General features: G+C 43.2%; 2 protein-coding genes across 2 annotated transcripts in view; both read left to right on the forward strand.

Annotated features, from left to right (window-relative positions):
• Positions 1–18,872, forward strand: part of qsox1 (quiescin Q6 sulfhydryl oxidase 1) — a 146,835-nt gene that overhangs the window by 20,335 nt on the left and 107,628 nt on the right. The gene's annotated exons all lie outside the window — the stretch shown is intronic.
• Positions 5,198–15,908, forward strand: lhx4 (LIM homeobox 4). Its single transcript, XM_062450169.1, has 6 exons — positions 5,198–5,525; positions 9,016–9,187; positions 11,886–12,088; positions 12,631–12,785; positions 13,197–13,368; positions 14,338–15,908. The coding sequence occupies exons 1-6, from the start codon at positions 5,447–5,449 to the stop codon at positions 14,742–14,744; spliced, it is 1,188 nt and encodes a 395-aa protein (XP_062306153.1). The 5' UTR covers positions 5,198–5,446; the 3' UTR covers positions 14,745–15,908.

An 18,872-nucleotide genomic window follows, 5' to 3' on the forward strand; every position in this document is an offset into this window, starting at 1 on the left:
CCACCCCCCTCTTCTCCACGAGGCATCTTCACCCTCCATTCCCTCCTCACCATCACCCTGCCTCACCCATCCTAACCCTCCAATCTCTTCTCACCTCTTCCTCCCTCACATCACCTCTGGCCTCTTCAGAGCCTGCTGGAGACAGGAAGCCTGATAGAGGTGGAGGTAGGAGGGGGTGGGGTGGAGGTGGGTATGCTTAGACTGTCAGAAGCGGCCCTCCAATGTCATAAACAGCGACTGGCTAGAGCTGCCAAGCGGGGTAGCATGAAGTTGCTTTACATTTACCTCAATCAGTAGAAAGGTCGGAAATTGCCACGGAGTCAGTTGACAGCCCCTGAGACGATGTTTGGATGGAGTGGAGGGATGGATCGAGCAATGAGTCCATGCACTCTCAAATGTATTAAGGGCTCGATAATGCGTGCCCCTATTTAGCGTTTCGCCCAGGATCGTGATAACTTGGTCAGAAAGCACGACCTTTACGACAGTTGATTCTACAATAAACCTGCGTGGCTTACTGGAAACGCTTGGATGACGAACTTGGAGGGATTCCAAGGTCTGTCAGTCACTCCGCTTTAATGCACTCAATAGAGCGAGCCTCTTGTCACCAAACTGGGAGTGCAGCTCTTTCCTGTGAATTCCTGAGTTTATAAAAGGATCTAAATCTGTGTCAATTGAATATCGCGTCACCAGTGTCAAGGATGGGAATGAATTCAAATTTAATTTCGTTTTTTTTTTCTTCACCCACAGAAAAATCAAGTAAATAATCTATAAATTAAACAAATCCATTTTAAATTCGTAATTGGAGATTGAATCACGAAGTGTGCATTTTCCCAAATGTCTTAGAGCTTTCATGGTTGCGGCGTACCATATGTTTTAAGCTTGGACATAAATTGGTTCAAGCATATGTACAATTACATAAACTTACAATGATACATATTAAAACATTGTCCAGGGAACAACTTTGTGTGTAACATGGTCAGAAATTACAGCAAAATGCTATTAAAATCAAACACATTGTCTACTGCAATTCGTTGCCTATTGAAACGAACCTGTAATCTTTAGTTTAGCCTTCGGAAAATAGGCCTTTTTAGAAATTGTAATGTAGATTGCTTTATGATAGGATTATGTTTGACTAGAATACATTTCGTTAGTTCCAACCATCTCCTCTACTAATTACCTAAATGGGTAGGCCCTGTCAGGAGACAATAACTATTCCCTAATAGAATTTGCTCCCAAGTGCAATTTAATTTTCTCCGTGCCCTCTCCTACGGTCTTTCTCTCCGCCTGTTTGGAAAGAAACGGTGAGCTGGGAGAGTCTGCGACAACAAGCTGTCTGTATATCAAGAAAACGGCTAAAACAACAGATTAAACCGTGTGTTGCTCCCTTCTCCGCGAGCTTGCAGAACCTAGGTGGAATAAGAGAAAAGAGAATGAGCCACCGGTCGTGCTATTGGATGAGCGAGCGCTGTCGCGAGGCAGCGGTGCTGAAATCAACATGCTTTCCAACACACTTAACAGACTGGGTAGGTTTGCATGACGTAAAAGGTTAGTTTTTTTTGTCAAACAGCGGGATATGAAATGTATACAAGTATGTTTACGTCTCAAATTTGTATTTTTATGTCTCAAATGTTCACTCTTGAACATGTTGTTCAAGTGTGATGTTATCGGCAAGGATGTGTCGTTATGGAAACGGTTTCATATGGAGTTTCTCCTTCAGGTCTAACATGAGATACCTCACTGTGTAACTTTTCAAATGTTCATGTTTTTCAGTTACATCACTAATACGATAAATAAAAATGGAACTGAATTATGTTCTCTGATTGTTGTACAGTGCATTTAAATGACATAAATATTTCCATCATTGGGCATGCGTTCATTTGTAGCCTATCCTGTAAAACAAGGGATGGCGGCTGGGGTCATTGGAATATTTGCTCTTGATCTTGGTGAATATTTTTCTTTGTGGATCCGTTCTAATGTATCAAACACGGTGTCCAAAATTAATGTTTCACATCTGGTTTGAAACAGGCCTATTTCTATAAGCTTTTCTTTCTACGGCTTTTATATTAGCCCATCTTAAACCTTGTCTTAACGTTTTCCAGTTTCGCTCTGCAAAATCTATACAAGACATTGCATAGCCTGCTAGTAGGCTATTTGTGACTCATTAAGATTACTCTGTTTCAATTCGAACGGATTTTTCCCACCGGCCTAGGCCTACTGCAAAGTGAGATGTTGTACTTGCCCACATTAAAATCTGCGGCAAACACGTCCACAGCCAAATGAACAGGTAAGCTATAGCAGTGACAGGCCTTACGCACATCTGCCTCGGATACGCAGACTATCTGTGGTCAGAATGAATGTGTGTATTTTGAGACCTCTAGGTCCTTGTCGCTTGCACCCCAAGCGACAAGACGGATTTGTGAATCGCCGATGTCAATGAACTCTTACGCTGAAATATTATCACTAATTAGAGGTGTCTGGGTCACCCTCGGTGGCAGAAGAGTCGCCCTGCAGTTGAGTTATAGCTCGCGCTTACTCATTGTCCAACCAGGGGCGCTCATCAGGTTTAGCAGTGGGCCACAGTGACTTTTCATTCCGGTCAAAAAGAAAGAACTGTTACGATTTGTGGTTACTCTCTGCGTCATGGAGTTCAGATTCAACTCATTCCGTAAGACACCCTTCACCTGTGTTATAGACCTCATTATACAGCAATAGTGACCTTTAGGACCGTATGCCAACAGCCTACAGCCTACATTTTGCAAGAAAAAATATACAATTTGATATGATATTTGTTGGTTTTATAATCTACTGCGTTGGTGAATTTAAGTTTTTTTTTTTTGGACACCATGTGAATATATTTAGGCGATATAGGTTGTATCAAAGCTAAATTAAGACCATCTATTATCCCATAATTTCACAACGGTTCTTACACACATCCATCAATTATCCTAATTGTTGGATCCAATGCTGAAAGTCTAAGAGAATTTGATCCACATTGTATTTAAAAACCTGAATGCGTGTTTTCAATACTCGACAATCAGAGTAATTGAATAATCTTGTGGGGGAAAAAGTGTATAATGGAAATGAAAAATGAAAGTGTGTAAAGACGGGACAATTCCCCCGCCACATCGGCCCTGATGGAAGGATGGTGGGAGAGAGGGATAAATGAATGGAGAGATGGATGGATGGATTGAGTAGGAATACAACTGGGACACCTGGCACAAAGACACGAGGGCGGGTTTAGCGCGCGTGCGTGAGCATTCCGGGAATATCCACTTGCATATTTCATCAGTAGATGCGTGTTTTGATTTTACTAAATTACATTTGAAACATTAACTACAGCACGGCTTATATCTGGATTGCGGATCTATATTGCAGCTATGTGAAACAATAGAGTCAGAAGGATAAGTCGCCTGAGTTTAAAATATTCTACAGGATATCAGGATTTATCAACATAATGAAAAATTCATCTCTTTTAGCCGTTTCACCTATATTCAGTGGACGAGGTATTTATCTCTAGACAACAACAATGATGTTGCACATGCATGCCATGCTTGATAAATACTCAAACACACACACACATCTACACCAACGAAAGCCAAATATAGGCTTCATTGGTCTCTGCAAACATGCTTCTGTGGCGGTTTGGTAAATTGTACAAATGGAATGTAAAAATAAAGTAGCCTAATTGTAGCTTAACAACCGAGTGGCAATATTGCCAACAAAACAACAATATTCACAATAGTGACTGTAGCCTAATAGGCTAAAATAACCCAAATAATTTGTGTAATTCTTAACCTTATAGACTATTGTGATTGTATGTATTATTAATGCTGTTGATACTATTAATATAAACATTTAAACAATATTATTAAAACATACTAGTAATACAATTGTAATATGATATCTTTTTTGCTATAAGCCTACTATTGTTGGTATTCTTTTTTGCCGTTTTAGGCTATAGCCTATGAGATCCGGATTGTTTAAAAAAAGTTTTACTGACTGGGATATCAACATATGGTAGCCTATATAGAAATATAATTGCACATTGTATTTGTGTAATGATATAAAATGACACCTGAATTTGTGATAAAATATTTTAAAGTGATTTTGATCAATAATAACTTTTTTTCACTATACCCAGGTGTGCTGAAAACTGGGATCGTCTAAATGCAGGCTGGTATTCTCACAAATTATTCATATTCACCAGTTTCAAATGGCTTCGTGCCATTACAATCGGGTTAAACCTTAGAGAGCAGTGTAGCTTCAAACCTGCACGAGACGCGGACTCAACAAGGTAACCGTGTGCATTCTATTGCATGCTTGAAGAAAATTGGAAGCGAAGATTGAGTTCATCTAGCTTGAACTACGAACTCTCCGGGGGGAATATCTTATCCTGGAACAGTCTCTCAAACGTGGAATTGAAATGAACAGTGTCAGCAGCACTGTGCACGGATTTCTAATATCTGTGCCACCTGCATGGCGCTCGCTCTGCCGTCCGGTTGTACCAAGGCCTACAGGTTACGTGTGCAGAACACGAGCGAATATTATGCTCCAAATCTGACTGATGATTTTATATAAAAACAGATGAGGGTGTGATATGACACCCACTCACTGATTAGTCTAGTTTGGATTCTGTATTCGTTTTTAGACCGTCTTCCTTATAATTTACTGAACCCAAGTAATGCGTGACATTGACACAGTAAAGATCAAAGTCTTCACAAGAAGAGAAGTATCATTGTTACATCTGGAAGTGTGGTGGGCATAGTATGATGTTCAGAATGGTTAGTCTACCAATTTCACCTCCCTAGTTGTTGTTTTTTGATCACTTGCATACATTTCAAGCATATCAAGTAAATCCGGAGGATATTTGAAGAAGAACCTCCCCTCAGAACATCAGTGGACCTGCTGCATTTATTGGCAACGGAAAGACCTCTCTTTTTCTCTCTCTCTCTCTGCTTTCTCTTTTTGTCTCTTTCTGCTCTCTCTCTCTCTCTCTCTTTCTATCTCTCTCTCTCTGCTCTCTCTCTCTCTCTCTCTCTCTCAATTTCTCTGTGCCTCTTCCTTCGTTTGGCACACCTGCGCTCCAGTGGAACATTCTTCCGCCCATCTCTGTCTTGTCCGAGGCTCCCATTGGCCCCGGGCGGGGCCTCTGCCGCGCTGACGTCACGGCCTCCGCTGCAGTGTGAATGAATCAAGCAGCTTGTGTGATCCACACCAAAAGAGCACGGCGAAATCCAGTACGCACGGACAATATCCCGAGAAAGAAATAACTGAACGGACTTTAACGGGACAGCAAGTAATACCGAGGGCCCGTCTATCGCCTGATAGAGGCTACCCCGGTTCAGTTTTGTGTCACCGAATATCTTTTCTCAAGAAAAAGCAGGGAGCCCGAGCCCACCGCGTTGTGGGTGTATGTGTGTGTGTCTAAACCCCGGTTTGGATCACGATGATGCAAAGTGCGGCGGTTCTACCAGCAGAGAATCCAGTGAAGGGTTTACCGGAGATACTCGGAGTGCCAATGCAACGTAAGGATTTTTTCGTTCTCCTTAAACTATTGATTATTTTAGCAGGACATTGGCAGGCAGACTGTGTAATGCTGCAGGATAGTCCTCTGGAAATATGTAAAGGTTAATGAAACTCGAAGGAGAGGATGGAAGAGATTGCCTAGCAGATCAAGGCCATAGCATGACAGATATGGAAATACAAAAATAAGTCCTGCTAGCCCATTTATTGAGCGTCGTGTATGTTTCTATTCTCAAAATCCCTTAAAAACATTCCATGGGATACGCATTCTTCCACAGACAGCGGTATACGTCCGTTTTACGCTGCGCACGCAGTTGTCTAAATGTAGGCTATCTCTCTCGCTTCTGGAATAATAAAATGGCTTAGCACAGTTAGAAGGCTTTAATTATAGGCCTATAGGTATAGCTACCATACAGGCTTTTTAAATGATCAGATACAATAGAGGAAGACTATCTGATAATGGAACACATACAGCATACCGATAGTTTGCCATATGTTTCAAAATAATCAATACTCGTTGCCTATGTGCCTACATCATAGACTATTTAATAACTTTTTTTTGTCTTTCGTCTTTAGAGCTCTTCTTCCACTCAGCCTGTGTGTGTACAGTACAGATTGAGTCTGGTAGACAACGCAGACAGCTGTTTATTTGTCTACGAGTCTGGCCATGGTTGCGAGATCAGACGCTGTCATCGCCCACTCCCCGGACCCACTTTAATTGATTGACACTTATTACTCAACCATGTAGCCTACCTAATTATTTTATAGCGATGCCTTAATTTCAACTATAGCTTTGTGAAGATTACGCAATTAGGCCTGTATGACTTGTTATGGCAGGTTAATATCAGCACACTTGTAACTGTCTAGAAACATATGTCATTAAAACGTTTTTATTTAAATTTAAAAATAACCGGACGTTTTTAACTTGCGTCAAATTTAAGTGTTTTCCATAATTTTTTTCCACTTCTCAGCTTCAAAGGGGAGAATTACCTATTATCTTCTTCGCATCTGTTCATCATCTCCACAATGATAATCTGCACCAGACCCTTTCAATCTAACTGTGCAATCAAGATGGAGCTACAATTGGATACATTCCTGACCCAATTATTCATAAAATGAGCCGGTAAAACGCAGCGTACAGATGGCCGTCATCTGTTGTAGCTATTCTCTCCAAATATACAGTCGGTTTTAATCCAGTTGAAATAGGTTAATACTGAGTGATATAGCCTTGCTTGTGTGACTAAATTAGACATGTTTTCTACATACATTTCAAAACACTATGTCAGTTATTTAGCCTGGTGTATACATTTTTTTAATATTCTAGACAATTTTAAAAAAGGATTCTAGACTCGTGGTGACAATTATTACCACCAATTTAGCTTAACGTGGGTTATACATTTTAAATTGTTTTTAATTTCCTAATAAGATTGAATATTGTAGGCTACTATATATTGTCATTAAATTATATTTACTTTAGTGACTATGAAAGGGCAGAATGCAGAATGTATTTAGCCAATATAGGCCTTCAGTGTAAATAGGCGTATATGTAGTCGGCGTATGCTCTTTAATTTTGTAAATCGAGGGAGATTAAAAGATTGAGTAAAGATCTTGCCACTCAGCCCCCTGTGGTGCTTACAGGAGTCTCCATGGTGGATTTATTTAATACCAGATTACTTTAGGAATAAAAGCAATTCAGTATTATCTAAACATCAAGGCCGATATGGCATTACCCTGCTTTTGAGAAATAAGGGCAATTATTGTAAAACTTTTCGACAGACTAGAATCTGTTCTTACTGGGTTATGTATTTTTTTATGTATAAAAAAAATGTGATAGGCCTATCTGATATCATAACTAATCCGAAACAAATACGTCTTTAAACTGGCTCTTTTTATATCTGATAGTTTTTTTATAACAATGATCAAATCAAATTATGGTTGATTGTCTATCGGTATGCGGAAACAGACATGATAAGAGCCTGTCCAAAGCAAAGAAGCAGGATAGATTAAATGCCAAGAAATGAAGACCTCTTTTAGGCTCTCTACAAGAGATCATAGATGAGAAATTGATAGATTTACAAGCATTATGAAAAAGTGTGTGTGAGAGAGAAAGACAGAGAAAGAGAGAGGGGGCGGGGGGGTGCAGGGCGCAATTAGACATCGAGTCAGACCGTTGCCAAGAAACCGAGACGTGCTAAAAGTTGTGCTGGTATCCTTTCAGCACTATAGCGTTACTTGCGCTCCTAAATAACGGTTGTAAAATGAGTTGGGAAAAGGCTGAATAGTAGGCCTACTCAATGAATCATGCTAATGTTGGTTCTACACACGGTAACATTTTAATAAGCCTTTCTAAACACATAAACTACATGCCAATTTGTTTTTAAAATATAGTCTATTGTGGTAGTAACTATAAAGTCACCTTTTCAATTTCTTCTTCCAAATTTCCAATGAATTACCATTCAATAATTTTTTCCAGATTTTTGTTTAGCTTTTTCTTAGGAATTCCATCACATTGAGACGTCGAAGAAAGGTTTATTTGGGACTGTATTCTTCAAAATGTCATGTGGTGTTAAAGGTGCAACATATTTCTGTGTAAGGCCAATGTGTGTGTGTGTGTGTGTCTGTGTTTCCGTTTACCTCTAGAGTGCACGTCTAATGAGCTTGGTGTAGGCCCACATACGATCGGATTACTGATCACTACAAGCTCAGTCAACTTTATTTAAACATTTCCCGTGGAATCGTCTTATACTGTTTTACCTGCCAGGTAGAGGTGTCATTTCCAACGGAAGCCAGTCTCCTGGTGAACTCACCCTCGGATATGGAGTGAGCTATTTAGCACAACGCTTCTCCTAACATGCTACCAGTTCAATTGATGAACATGCATTTCCCCCATTTAAAAAAAAACGAAATATGCTCAATACAATAAATTATTAAAGATTTTATTTAGGCAATTTGATCTCATGTATGGATAAACAATAGGATATAGCCTATATAAAATGATTACAGTTAATTATTGACAAATTGTGTGATAATAATGAGCTAACATAACCTAGCAGTAGCTGATAGGGTTGGATACATATAATGCATTGATTGTTTGATAACTCGCTTTCAACAGGTGAAGCTATCAAATCGAATATGTGGGAAATATCGTATAATACCTATAAAAATGGTCGGCTAATGATAATTATAATTTAGACAGGGTCAGTATAGAGTTAAAATATAACAATGATGTGATTGGTATTTGAAAGAGCCGGAAACGCGACCGGAAAGCGACAATTTCTGTACCTTTATAACTGGACAGCATTAATTATTAAATGAGACACAGCATCCATATTTTACAGTGAATGTTACCATGTCTTTATTTAGCCAACGCGTCATTCAGGCACCTCGTGTGCTAATACAATACGAAACAACGTTTGACGGTTTGATTTTCTGTGTTCAATATTTAGCACTGCCAATTGAACGCCGTGTCCTACGTCTCTTTGTCCCGTGCAGAGATCCCTCAGTGTGCGGCGTGCAGCCAACACATCCTGGATAAGTTCATCCTCAAGGTGCTGGACCGACACTGGCACTCCAAGTGTCTCAAGTGCGCCGACTGTCAAACGCCGCTGGCGGACAAGTGTTTCTCGCGGGCAGGGAATGTATACTGCAAGGAGGACTTCTTCAAGTAAGTTTTTGTGTTTTTTAAAATGTTAAAATGTTTGTAACCACGGTGCCCAGAGATACCTTTGCTCCTCAACAGCGAAACGCAATTTAAACGTTTGTGTGGTGTTGTTTATTTTTAAGTCATAGAAAAACGGGGTTATTATAGTAATAATAATAATAATACAAATGATTATTATTATTATTAATAATAACCTATTATGATTATTCAAATACCCTCTTTCTTCACCTGGTATTAATAAAAGCAAACCCATTGATGGAGGATGGGCACTGGTCTATCTATCTGACTGTGCAAATGCATGATCTGACTAGTCATTAGCTGGGGGCTCTGGAGTTTTGCCTGAGCTACAGGTCATAGATTATAGGGTGAATCCAATAGGCTCAATGTTATCTTCAGGTTGAGCCTGATGGTCTTATTTACAGGTAAGATTAGAAAGTCTCCTTGGTCTAATGGCTTCTAGGCCTTTTGGCAGACGATTGACAAAAAACAAACAAACCCTGTGCTCAAGCTTAAATGCTCTGTCTTCATGGAAGGCACTGCTTGCCTTCCACAGTCACAAGTATTCCACGCTGAACAAAAAGGAGTAACTGTGTGTCTTCAGAGCCACATTTAGCAGATGCTCTTATCCAGAGCGACTTACAGTAAGTACAGGGACATTCCCCCTGAGGCAAGTAGGGTAAAGTGCCTTGCCCAAGGACACAACATCATTTTTCTCAGCCAGGAATCGAACCGGCAACCTTATGATTAATAGCCCGACTCCCTAACCACTCAGCCATCTGACTCATCACAGAAGCACGGTGTCTTAACCACCTCCTCTGTGTCCTGGAGTGAGCCTCCCGAGGCAGAGGGCAGCGTGCAGCTACTATGTTGTGTTTATGCTGGAGCCTGATGCTGAACGTGACAGAGCACATAACACTCAAACTTTCAACTCCCTGGACAACTCCATTTACAAATTTAATTTAGCACTGGTGCTACACCGCTCAGCCCTTTGCAGACACACACACACACACAGACACACACAAAAGAGAAACTCTGAATCTGTTCTCTTCCCCTCTACTCTCCCTCTCTTTCTCTAACCCTTTTGGGAGCTCTCCTCTTTCCTGTGTTTAAAAAAAAAAAATTTTTTTTTACGATTGAATTTCAGAGGCATTAAAGAAGAAAATTAAGTTTGACTTTTATCCAAAACAGGATCAGCACTGGCTTTTACTAAATCATGTTTGAGAGGGTTTAATGTCAGAAGCTTCAATGAGACTTAAAAAGCTCCGGAGTCAGAGAGTGGAGGGTAACTCTGTTAGCTGGCCCAGGGGACAATACAGCAGGATGGGGGGGTGTTTTAATGCTAAACCTGCAGCAGTGCAAGGGCCTAAGAAGGGTGGAGGGGCTAGGGTAGGCTGGGGGTCTAAGAAGGGTGGAGGGGCTATAGGCTGGGGATCTAAGATGGGTGGAGGGGCTATAGGCTGGGGGTCTAAGATGGGTGGAGGGGCTATAGGCTGGGGGTCTAAGATGGGTGGAGGGGCTATAGGCTGGGGGTCTAAGATGGGTGGAGGGGCTATAGGCTGGGGGTCTAAGATGGGTGGAGGGGCTATAGGCTGGGGGTCTAAGATGGGTGGAGGGGCTATAGGCTGGGGGTCTAAGATGGGTGTGGGTAGGCTAGGGTGGCTGATGGCTGGAGAGGGGAGGTGGAGAGGGTTGGGGGCAGAGATGCTGGTTTAGCTCAGCAGGAAGGCAGCAGAATCTTCACCTTGGTGTGTGGACGATGGAAAGAGGGAGGGGTTTATGTCTGTGTATCGGCAGGCTGATTTACAGACGCTCCTGACTCACTGCTTTATAGGTCCTCTCCTGCCACATGCCCACTGTGGTTTCCTCTCCTCGCTGGGTCTCTCTCTCTCTCTCTCTCTCTCTCTCTCTCTCTCTCTCTCTCTCTCTCTCTCTCTCTCTCTCTCTCTCTCTCTCTCTCTCTCTCTCTCTCTCTCTCTCTCTCTCTCTCTCTCTCTCTCTCTCTCTCTCTCTCTCTCTCTCTCTCTCTCTCTCTCTCTCTCTCTCTCTCTCTCTCTCTCTCTCTCTCTCTCTCTCTCTCTCTCTGTGTGTGTCTCTCTCTCTCTCTGTGTCTCTCTCTCACACACACACACACACACACACTCACACACACACCACCCATGGGGGTACTCAAGCACACATATTAATTATAGATCTCTAATATAATTGTATTTAAATACACGCACAGGCACACACACCTACTCACGCACATGCTCACACTCAGATGCACACAGTAGTAGGCAGTGTGCACACACACTAACACAACAACACACACACACTAACACACCAACACACACACACACACACACACCACATTGATCCAAGTCATCCATCAACTTGAACACAGGTTGCATCCCAACAGAAATGCATGCTGCTGCTGTTTTTTTTTATGATACAGTGCAACTAGTAATTGAGTTGAATCCTGTGTAGCAGAGGTGGATTGGTGAATAATGTATCTTTGGGAGGTGGCGTTAGCCCTCAGAGCTAAAGAGGCTGCTTTGTGTTGACCTTTTATTGTTTGTTATGGAGTTAAAATGTATAATCTTGATCTCCCTGTTCCGCCATCCAAATCAGATTCTAAATACAATAACCTGAGATGGTGTGTGGAATGTGAAACTGATGCCAGATGTCTCTCTCTCTCCCTGTGTGTGTGTGTTTCTTCCAGGCGTTTTGGGACAAAGTGTGCCTCGTGCCAGCAGGGGATCCCTCCGACGCAGGTAGTGCGCAAGGCGCAGGACTTTGTGTACCACCTGCACTGCTTCGCCTGCGTCATGTGCAGCCGGCAGCTCGCCACAGGGGACGAGTTCTACCTCATGGAGGACGGACGGCTCGTCTGCAAGGAGGACTACGAGACCGCCAAACAAAATGGTGGGTTGCGACAGGGCCTCCTCTGCTTTGTCTGTTTCTCTTGTTGCGGGGCTGAGGTCAGAGGTCGTTGCTGTGTTGGGACACGCCTGGGCCCGACGTGACCCCGTTCCTTAAAGAGAACATTTCGTTCTCCACGCAGCATGTTTTGGTTTTAGCTGTGACAACTTTTTACTTAAGTACAAGTCAGAGCCCATACTTTTTTACTTTAACTTGAGTGAAAAAGTGTAGACAGTACTAGAACTCTGTATTCAGTACTTCAACTTTGTAGTCAGTACTTTTTAAACATGAATTTCTTCTTTTTGAGTTAAGGATGTGTCTACTTTTGCCATCTCTGTGAATGGAGGGGGAGAAGGGGTTGAGAGTGGTGTGTATGCGTGTATATGTGTGTGTGTGTTGAGGCATGGCCTGAGATGTGACATACAGAATGTGCTTGCGGCCTTCCTGACCCAGTCCTCAGAAACATCACGTTTGACAGGTCTTGTGCGAGGCTTGAGGCAAAATGTGGAGAGACATGTAAACTCTTTTTATTTGTTTTTCTCCAGATGATTCCGAGGCCGGAGCCAAGCGTCCACGCACGACCATCACCGCCAAGCAGCTGGAGACCCTGAAGAGCGCGTACAAGAACTCTCCCAAGCCAGCGCGCCACGTCCGGGAGCAGCTGTCCTCAGAGACCGGCCTGGACATGAGGGTGGTGCAGGTGCGTCTCTCTTTAGGGTCCCCACTGCTACGAGGAACACAGATCTGTAGTAGGAGAAACTTTTGGTCTGATTTGAGAGGGTTGAGCATGACAAAAGTGGATGATATGTAAAGGAACAATAGGTAGGATTTTTTTCAGTGTGAGCTTTTGAGGTCGTCTGAGAGGTGTTTGGCAACACAGACAGCTCAGTGCCAGTGGAATCTTTTTTTTATTAAATTTTTTTGGAGCGCTGCTATTTTCCAGCCAATTTAATTCTAGCAATCTTGTTTCAGCCAATCGCCTTTAAAAAAAAAAATCACTGTCAGTATATCACTGTCAGTTTTAATATTTGAATTTATTTTGTATTTAATGTTACCTACTGCAGATTTAAAATGAACTGAGATTTAAAATCTGTATCTCTCTTTTTCTCAGGTGTGGTTCCAGAACCGCAGGGCGAAGGAGAAGCGTTTGAAGAAAGATGCTGGTCGGCACCGCTGGGGGCAGTTTTACAAGAGCGTCAAGCGCAACCGCGGCGCTACCAAAGCCGAAAAGGAGAGCTCAGCGGACGACGCCGGCCTCAGCGACAGCGAGCTCAGCTTCAGGGGTAAGGCAAACGTTGGATCATTCATTCGTCTTCGATATCGAACGTTTTTATTAGACGTCTGGTCTTTGTTTGTTGCAAAAAACAATGACTTTCCTATTTGTGGGATGATAAAGACTCTGACCTTGATGTATGGCCGACGAAAGACAAAAGTCTTCCTATAGCGTGTGCTGTGGCGACTTAATCTGTGTAAGCAAACCCTGCCAAACGCTCCTATTTGTCTCCAAAATGGAGTCTATTCTCTATGAGATGGATCTTTGTTTACTTGGATACCTGCCTCGAGCCAAAATGGCTTCTAGTTTCTCTCCGGTCTCGCTCACGCTGTTCTTCCTGTGGCTCAAAAATTGAAGTAATATGAAAGGAGACATGTCAACCGTACAAACGACATATCAGACATCCATGTGTTTTTATAGTAATTTAATGTTTGTGAGCCCCATTTTGGGGACTCGTAAAAGTCCCAAGCCACTTTTAAGAGGAGGCTGGTTTTACAAGAACGGAAAACAGCGTGGCAGAAACTCCATAAAGTTCCTGAAGCTTTTAGTCAATTACAGGCAAAGTGCTCGGGGGCATTGTTGTTATGGAAACAGCCCTGGGGAGCCGAGACAAATATTGTTTTGTATTGTGCGCTAGCACACACACACAGATACAGACATATATACACACACACACACACACACACACATAAAGACCTTCTTTGTTCTCTCTGCTGGTCTCACAGTCGACCAAAAGGGTCAACTAGTCCTCGTGCAGTGTTCCTCACACCTGCTGGATCAGCTCATTTACCTAAGTGAAACACACCTCCTTTCCTCCTAATAAATGTCATTCATAAACACACTTCATTCTTTTGAAAGATGACAGTTGTACAAAGTGGTCAGCATCATTAGATTTATGTTACATGACAGCAACACCCCCCCTTCACCCCCCCCCCCCCCCCCGCATGCTGAGTGATGGTGTCTTCCATCTCTCCTCTAGAGGACCAGATCCTGTCTGACCTGGGCCATACCAACGGGCTTTACGGGAGCGTGGGCGATGTGGCCAACGGGGGCATGCTGAATGGAGGCTTCTCATTGGATGCCGCTGGTCAGCCCTATCACGACATGAGGGCGGGCAGTCCTTACGGCCTCCCCCAATCACCTTCCTCCATCACCTCCCTGTCCGGCCACACTCCCCTGCTCAACAACCTGGGCTTCTCCATGGACAGTCTGGTGGGGCCTGGGGGGCCAGGGGGCCCGGGGGGGCCAGGGGGGGTGGGGCAGGCCCTGAGGGCCATGGCTGGGGGGCCGAACTCTGACCTCTCCACAGGAAGCAGCACAGGCTACCCAGACTTCCCCACTAGCCCCGCCTCCTGGCTGGATGAGATGGACCATTCCCAGTTCTGAGGAACCCTGGAACAAACCATTGTAACAAATTTGAGGGGTGTGGGGGGGGGGGGAGGATGAAATGAAGAGACTGGGATTGGGTTGGGACTGTTGGAAGGCTTTTTACATTTCTATCACCCTGAGAGAGTGGTGTCTTATTTATTTTATACTGGAGGAAGAGGAGGAGGAAGAGGAGGAGGAAGAGGAGGAGAGGAACTCTTCTGGCAAGTTCTGCCTTTGGCCAATCGCAAGAAGACGACCGCAACGACCCACCTGACCACAGCAGTGTGCTGGAGACTGGCAGGTGTGTGTGTGATGTCCTCACACAGACAAAACACTACTGAATATTCCCATTGTCATACAGTACATTTAGGTTTTCATGCCATTTTATTTTTATTTATTTTTCATTTATTGTAACTCGAAATCTCCAGCTTGTATGAGGTGATGTTGTCATCCGATGTAGAGCAGCAAGACTGGGCCAGGTATCAGCCGCGACGTGGAAGCCACGATCTGGACACAGAACTCTTAGACAAACAGGATGGTTCTTGCTTGTGGGTGTCTCTCCCTCTGTCAGTACAGGCCTCTCCATGGCGATGCACTTTAGACTCCTCCTGATTGGTCAGGGCATACTGTAGGCACAAAGCTAGCTGACTGCAGTGTTTCATTGGTCATGATACTCACCTATGGCAGCATGAGTGTAGGGTTCCCTGTGTTTGTGTTTTTAGATGTACGGAAAAAGCTTAGCTTACCATGCTAAGTCTGCCTAACTGTCTGTCTGTTGTGAACTGCTTGCAGGGCATGACAAGTACCTTTTAGAGGATTCTCAGAAGTGATCGTTTTCAACACTGACGTAGAGGCTTGAATTTACATTGCGAAGAGTCTCATCCAGTTAGTATTCTCCCCTCCCCTCCCCTCCTCTCCTCTCCTCTCCTCTCCTCTCCAGGATACATGCCAGTAGGATTAAGTGACTTCACGCTGAGCTCTGCTCTTAAGAGGATGACTGTTGAAGTTGTCATAGTATCTGATAGATAGTCGTGTGTTTTCCAGAATACATGTTAGGAACCACAGTGATATACTGGTGTTTACTGGAACCAACGCCGCCACACTGTTCTGACAACAGGCTGAAGTAATACCAGCAATAGTTGTCGATCAAATATCTTCACTAGTAGTTTTGTCCGTTTAGATTTTGCCATCCTCATTGCCCTGAAAGAGAGAGAGAGAGATACATAGGGTTCAGTGTAAAAAATTATAATGGGTATAAAAACAACGTTCAAAGTCTCATTCTCAGTTTTTTGTTAATGTTTTTATTTTATTTTTCATCAATTGCCAAATCATGTACCTCCGCCAGCCAGAACGCAAAACAACCCCGGAAAAAAACGAAACACAAACCCGAGTGGAAATACTTCTCTTTCAGTCTACGTTGCCTCAGAACTTTGCGTCTTAATCGTTGTAAATTTTGTACAGTTTCAGAACGTGTCGATCGTCTTGTTTCCTGAGCTCTATTTATTGCCATGTGTCTTTGAAAAAGATTTACAAGAGAGCACCGAATTATTCATTTATGCCTTCTGTGCAATGGTATGAACTGTGTACAGTCAAATCTATATGAGGAAAATAAAGCTGAATTGTCTTTGGGTACCGTGACTGGTGTTTTTCTCTGCTTTACTCAAGTTTCTTGTACCGGGTATTTGTTGCACCGGGTATTGAGATGTGAAAGTGCACCAGTTCATTCCAACAGGCCGTGGAAAGGGTTCCTAGTTTCACAGTGTCAGTGAGAGTTCTGTTTGCCTACTCTCCACCTACATGCTGTTTGTTTGTTTGTTGGGACATGCCCATCCATCAGCCCCCGCACCACCCTCCCCCACCCTCCCCCCTGGAGAGGGGCAATAGAACATCTGCCACCCCTACTCGACCACACACACGCACGCTCGCGCACACACACTCATGCCCGGGCACGCACACACACACACACACACACACACACACACACACACTAAAGACCCAGCACCAGATTGTAGTTTTACACAGTCAAATCTTTCCCTAATCCCACTGGCCTCGCCTCCTGCACTGCTGATTAATTGTAAACTGCTTTTTTAGTTGTTAAATATGCTTTATGGTCAGTAAGACAGAGGGTGGCAAATACAGGACAGACACTGTCTGTCTGTTGGCCTGTCTGTCTGTTGGCCTGTCTGTGGCTCCTCACTGACACACAGGGGTTGAACTGTGTGTTACTGAGATTCAGGAGGAGACACAACGTGCTCTGCCTGTCCCTCAAGTTTGTGTTCCTGTGTCTCCCCCCCTCATCCTCTACTGTTACTACGGCTAGTCCTGGGTTGGTCTGGCTGGTTGGTTTGTGCTTGTCCAGACAGCATCTCTACTCAGTGGGGAACTGTCAGTGCCCTCTAGGCCCTCAGAGAGGGCCTAATATATTTTTAAAATATATATATTAAAAGTAATCTGTTCTAATTTTATTTTATCAATTCATAATTTGACAATCTAAAGACAATGTTTCTGAAATAAACCCTTCAATCCTGCCTATTCAGTTTGTGTAGGAATGTGAAGAGTTAAATGAAAAAATCCCCTTATGTTGCTCTATCAGAATTTTGCTGCCTCCGTTGTTGGGAGGAAAATGCTATGCAGCTCTGTGATTGGTGGTCCAGCTATGAATTTACAGAGGGACGATTAATATTTATTCAATGTAAGACTAATTTCCATTGACAGTAAAATTGACCAATCATATCTTCATATGGGTGGGCTTTGTTATCGCTAACTTTATGACAAGTTCCGCCCGCTGTGGGGAACGCGATCACAAGCTAATAAACTAGGTAACGTAGCATTAGCTTGTTCGTTCACTTCACAATGGAAGCCGCGAGTAACGTTCCCGCTAGTGAGGAGGACCTTGTTTCACATTTGTTATATGCGCCGTTTTCAAGGTTAACTTTGAATGAGAATTTGGAGTTAATTGGCAAAGGAAGACCTACACCAGAACTTAATTTTGTGTAGAAAACCAAAGCTCATCAAAGGTAGGCTATGTTATTTAAAAACGTTTCGGCCGCCGTGCCACTGTTTTGTAGTGCGTAATGACCAACACAATTTCATGTAGGCCCAATGATGTGTGCGCGTTTTTTTCCGACCAGTAATTGAGGTCAGAGGGCCAAAGGTTTAAGAGTCACGGTTCTTGTGACTCAATGTGACTATATTCGAAAACGGAAATGGTTAGCCACTGTTCAAATCCTCTGCTCTTGGTTCCTGGTATCAGTAGGGCCTTGTCCTTCCCAATTAAACCCTGCAGAGATTTTAATAGTAAGGACCAGACCAGACAATGTGCAATCTACTGAACGCCCTGCATCACTTGAGCTTCTGCAATGCTCCTGTCAACATCCATGACCATGTGATAACATATGTAGGCCCGGTTCAAGGTCATTTGAATTCTCAACCTGCAGCCAAGACATCTGTCTCACTCCAGACAAAGGCATAGCGTCCTACACCAAACGGAGGTATTATTGATTTGCGTGTTTTAGCTATTCCCGTTGCATAAAACCAAAGCTAACATCAAGCTCACAGAGTGTGTACGTTTGCATAAAACTCCACCAAAACGAGCTGTATTTTTACTCAGGCATTGATTGGACGGTTCGTGGGCCTTAATGGATAGCTACTAATAGTGCTGCCTTACAAAGATAAAGAGCGACAAAGACAGTTAGGATAATTTACACAGCACTTACAGCACTACTATACAAATAAATCTGGAAGAGTCCTACACTGTTGCTTTTGCAAAGATGACAAACACAAGCACAAATGCCATTATCATCGATCGAAAGGCTTTTATTACAAACTTCCTGAAGGAAAACGTCCCATGTTTTCTCTGAGGGAAAACGAGAGAAATATATTAACATGTAAAACAGATATAATTTAGAATGGGTCTCAGCTCAATCTTAGACGCCAAGACTGTTTTTTTCTCTCTTCCTCTTCCTGTGGTTTCATCTCTGGGCTGAGCGATGGTAGCCGTGACGGAGCGGCTTCTGTGGGGACTGGAGTTGGGATCGGGCCTTCTCAACGACAAGCTCAAGGTCGCATTAAGCAGGCAGGAAAGCCCTTATGCTAAGTATCTGAACTACATTTCCCACACATCCTCCACAGGCTCATGCCCCGGGG

Source organism: Osmerus eperlanus, chromosome 24, assembly GCF_963692335.1.
Source record: "Osmerus eperlanus chromosome 24, fOsmEpe2.1, whole genome shotgun sequence".
Taxonomy (NCBI): Eukaryota; Metazoa; Chordata; class Actinopteri; order Osmeriformes; family Osmeridae; genus Osmerus; species Osmerus eperlanus.

What these genes read in the sequence shown, in the direction of transcription:
- lhx4 (XM_062450169.1), top strand. Translation starts at nt 5,447, where the DNA reads ATGATGCAAAGTGCGGCGGTTCTACCAGCAGAGAATCCAGTGAAGGGT. An exon ending in ACTCGGAGTGCCAATGCAAC is followed by an intron (nt 5,526 to 9,015) that starts GTAAGGATTTTT and finishes TGTCCCGTGCAG; the next exon opens with AGATCCCTCAGTGTGCGGCG. An exon ending in CAGCGAGCTCAGCTTCAGGG is followed by an intron (nt 13,369 to 14,337) that starts GTAAGGCAAACG and finishes TCTCTCCTCTAG; the next exon opens with AGGACCAGATCCTGTCTGAC.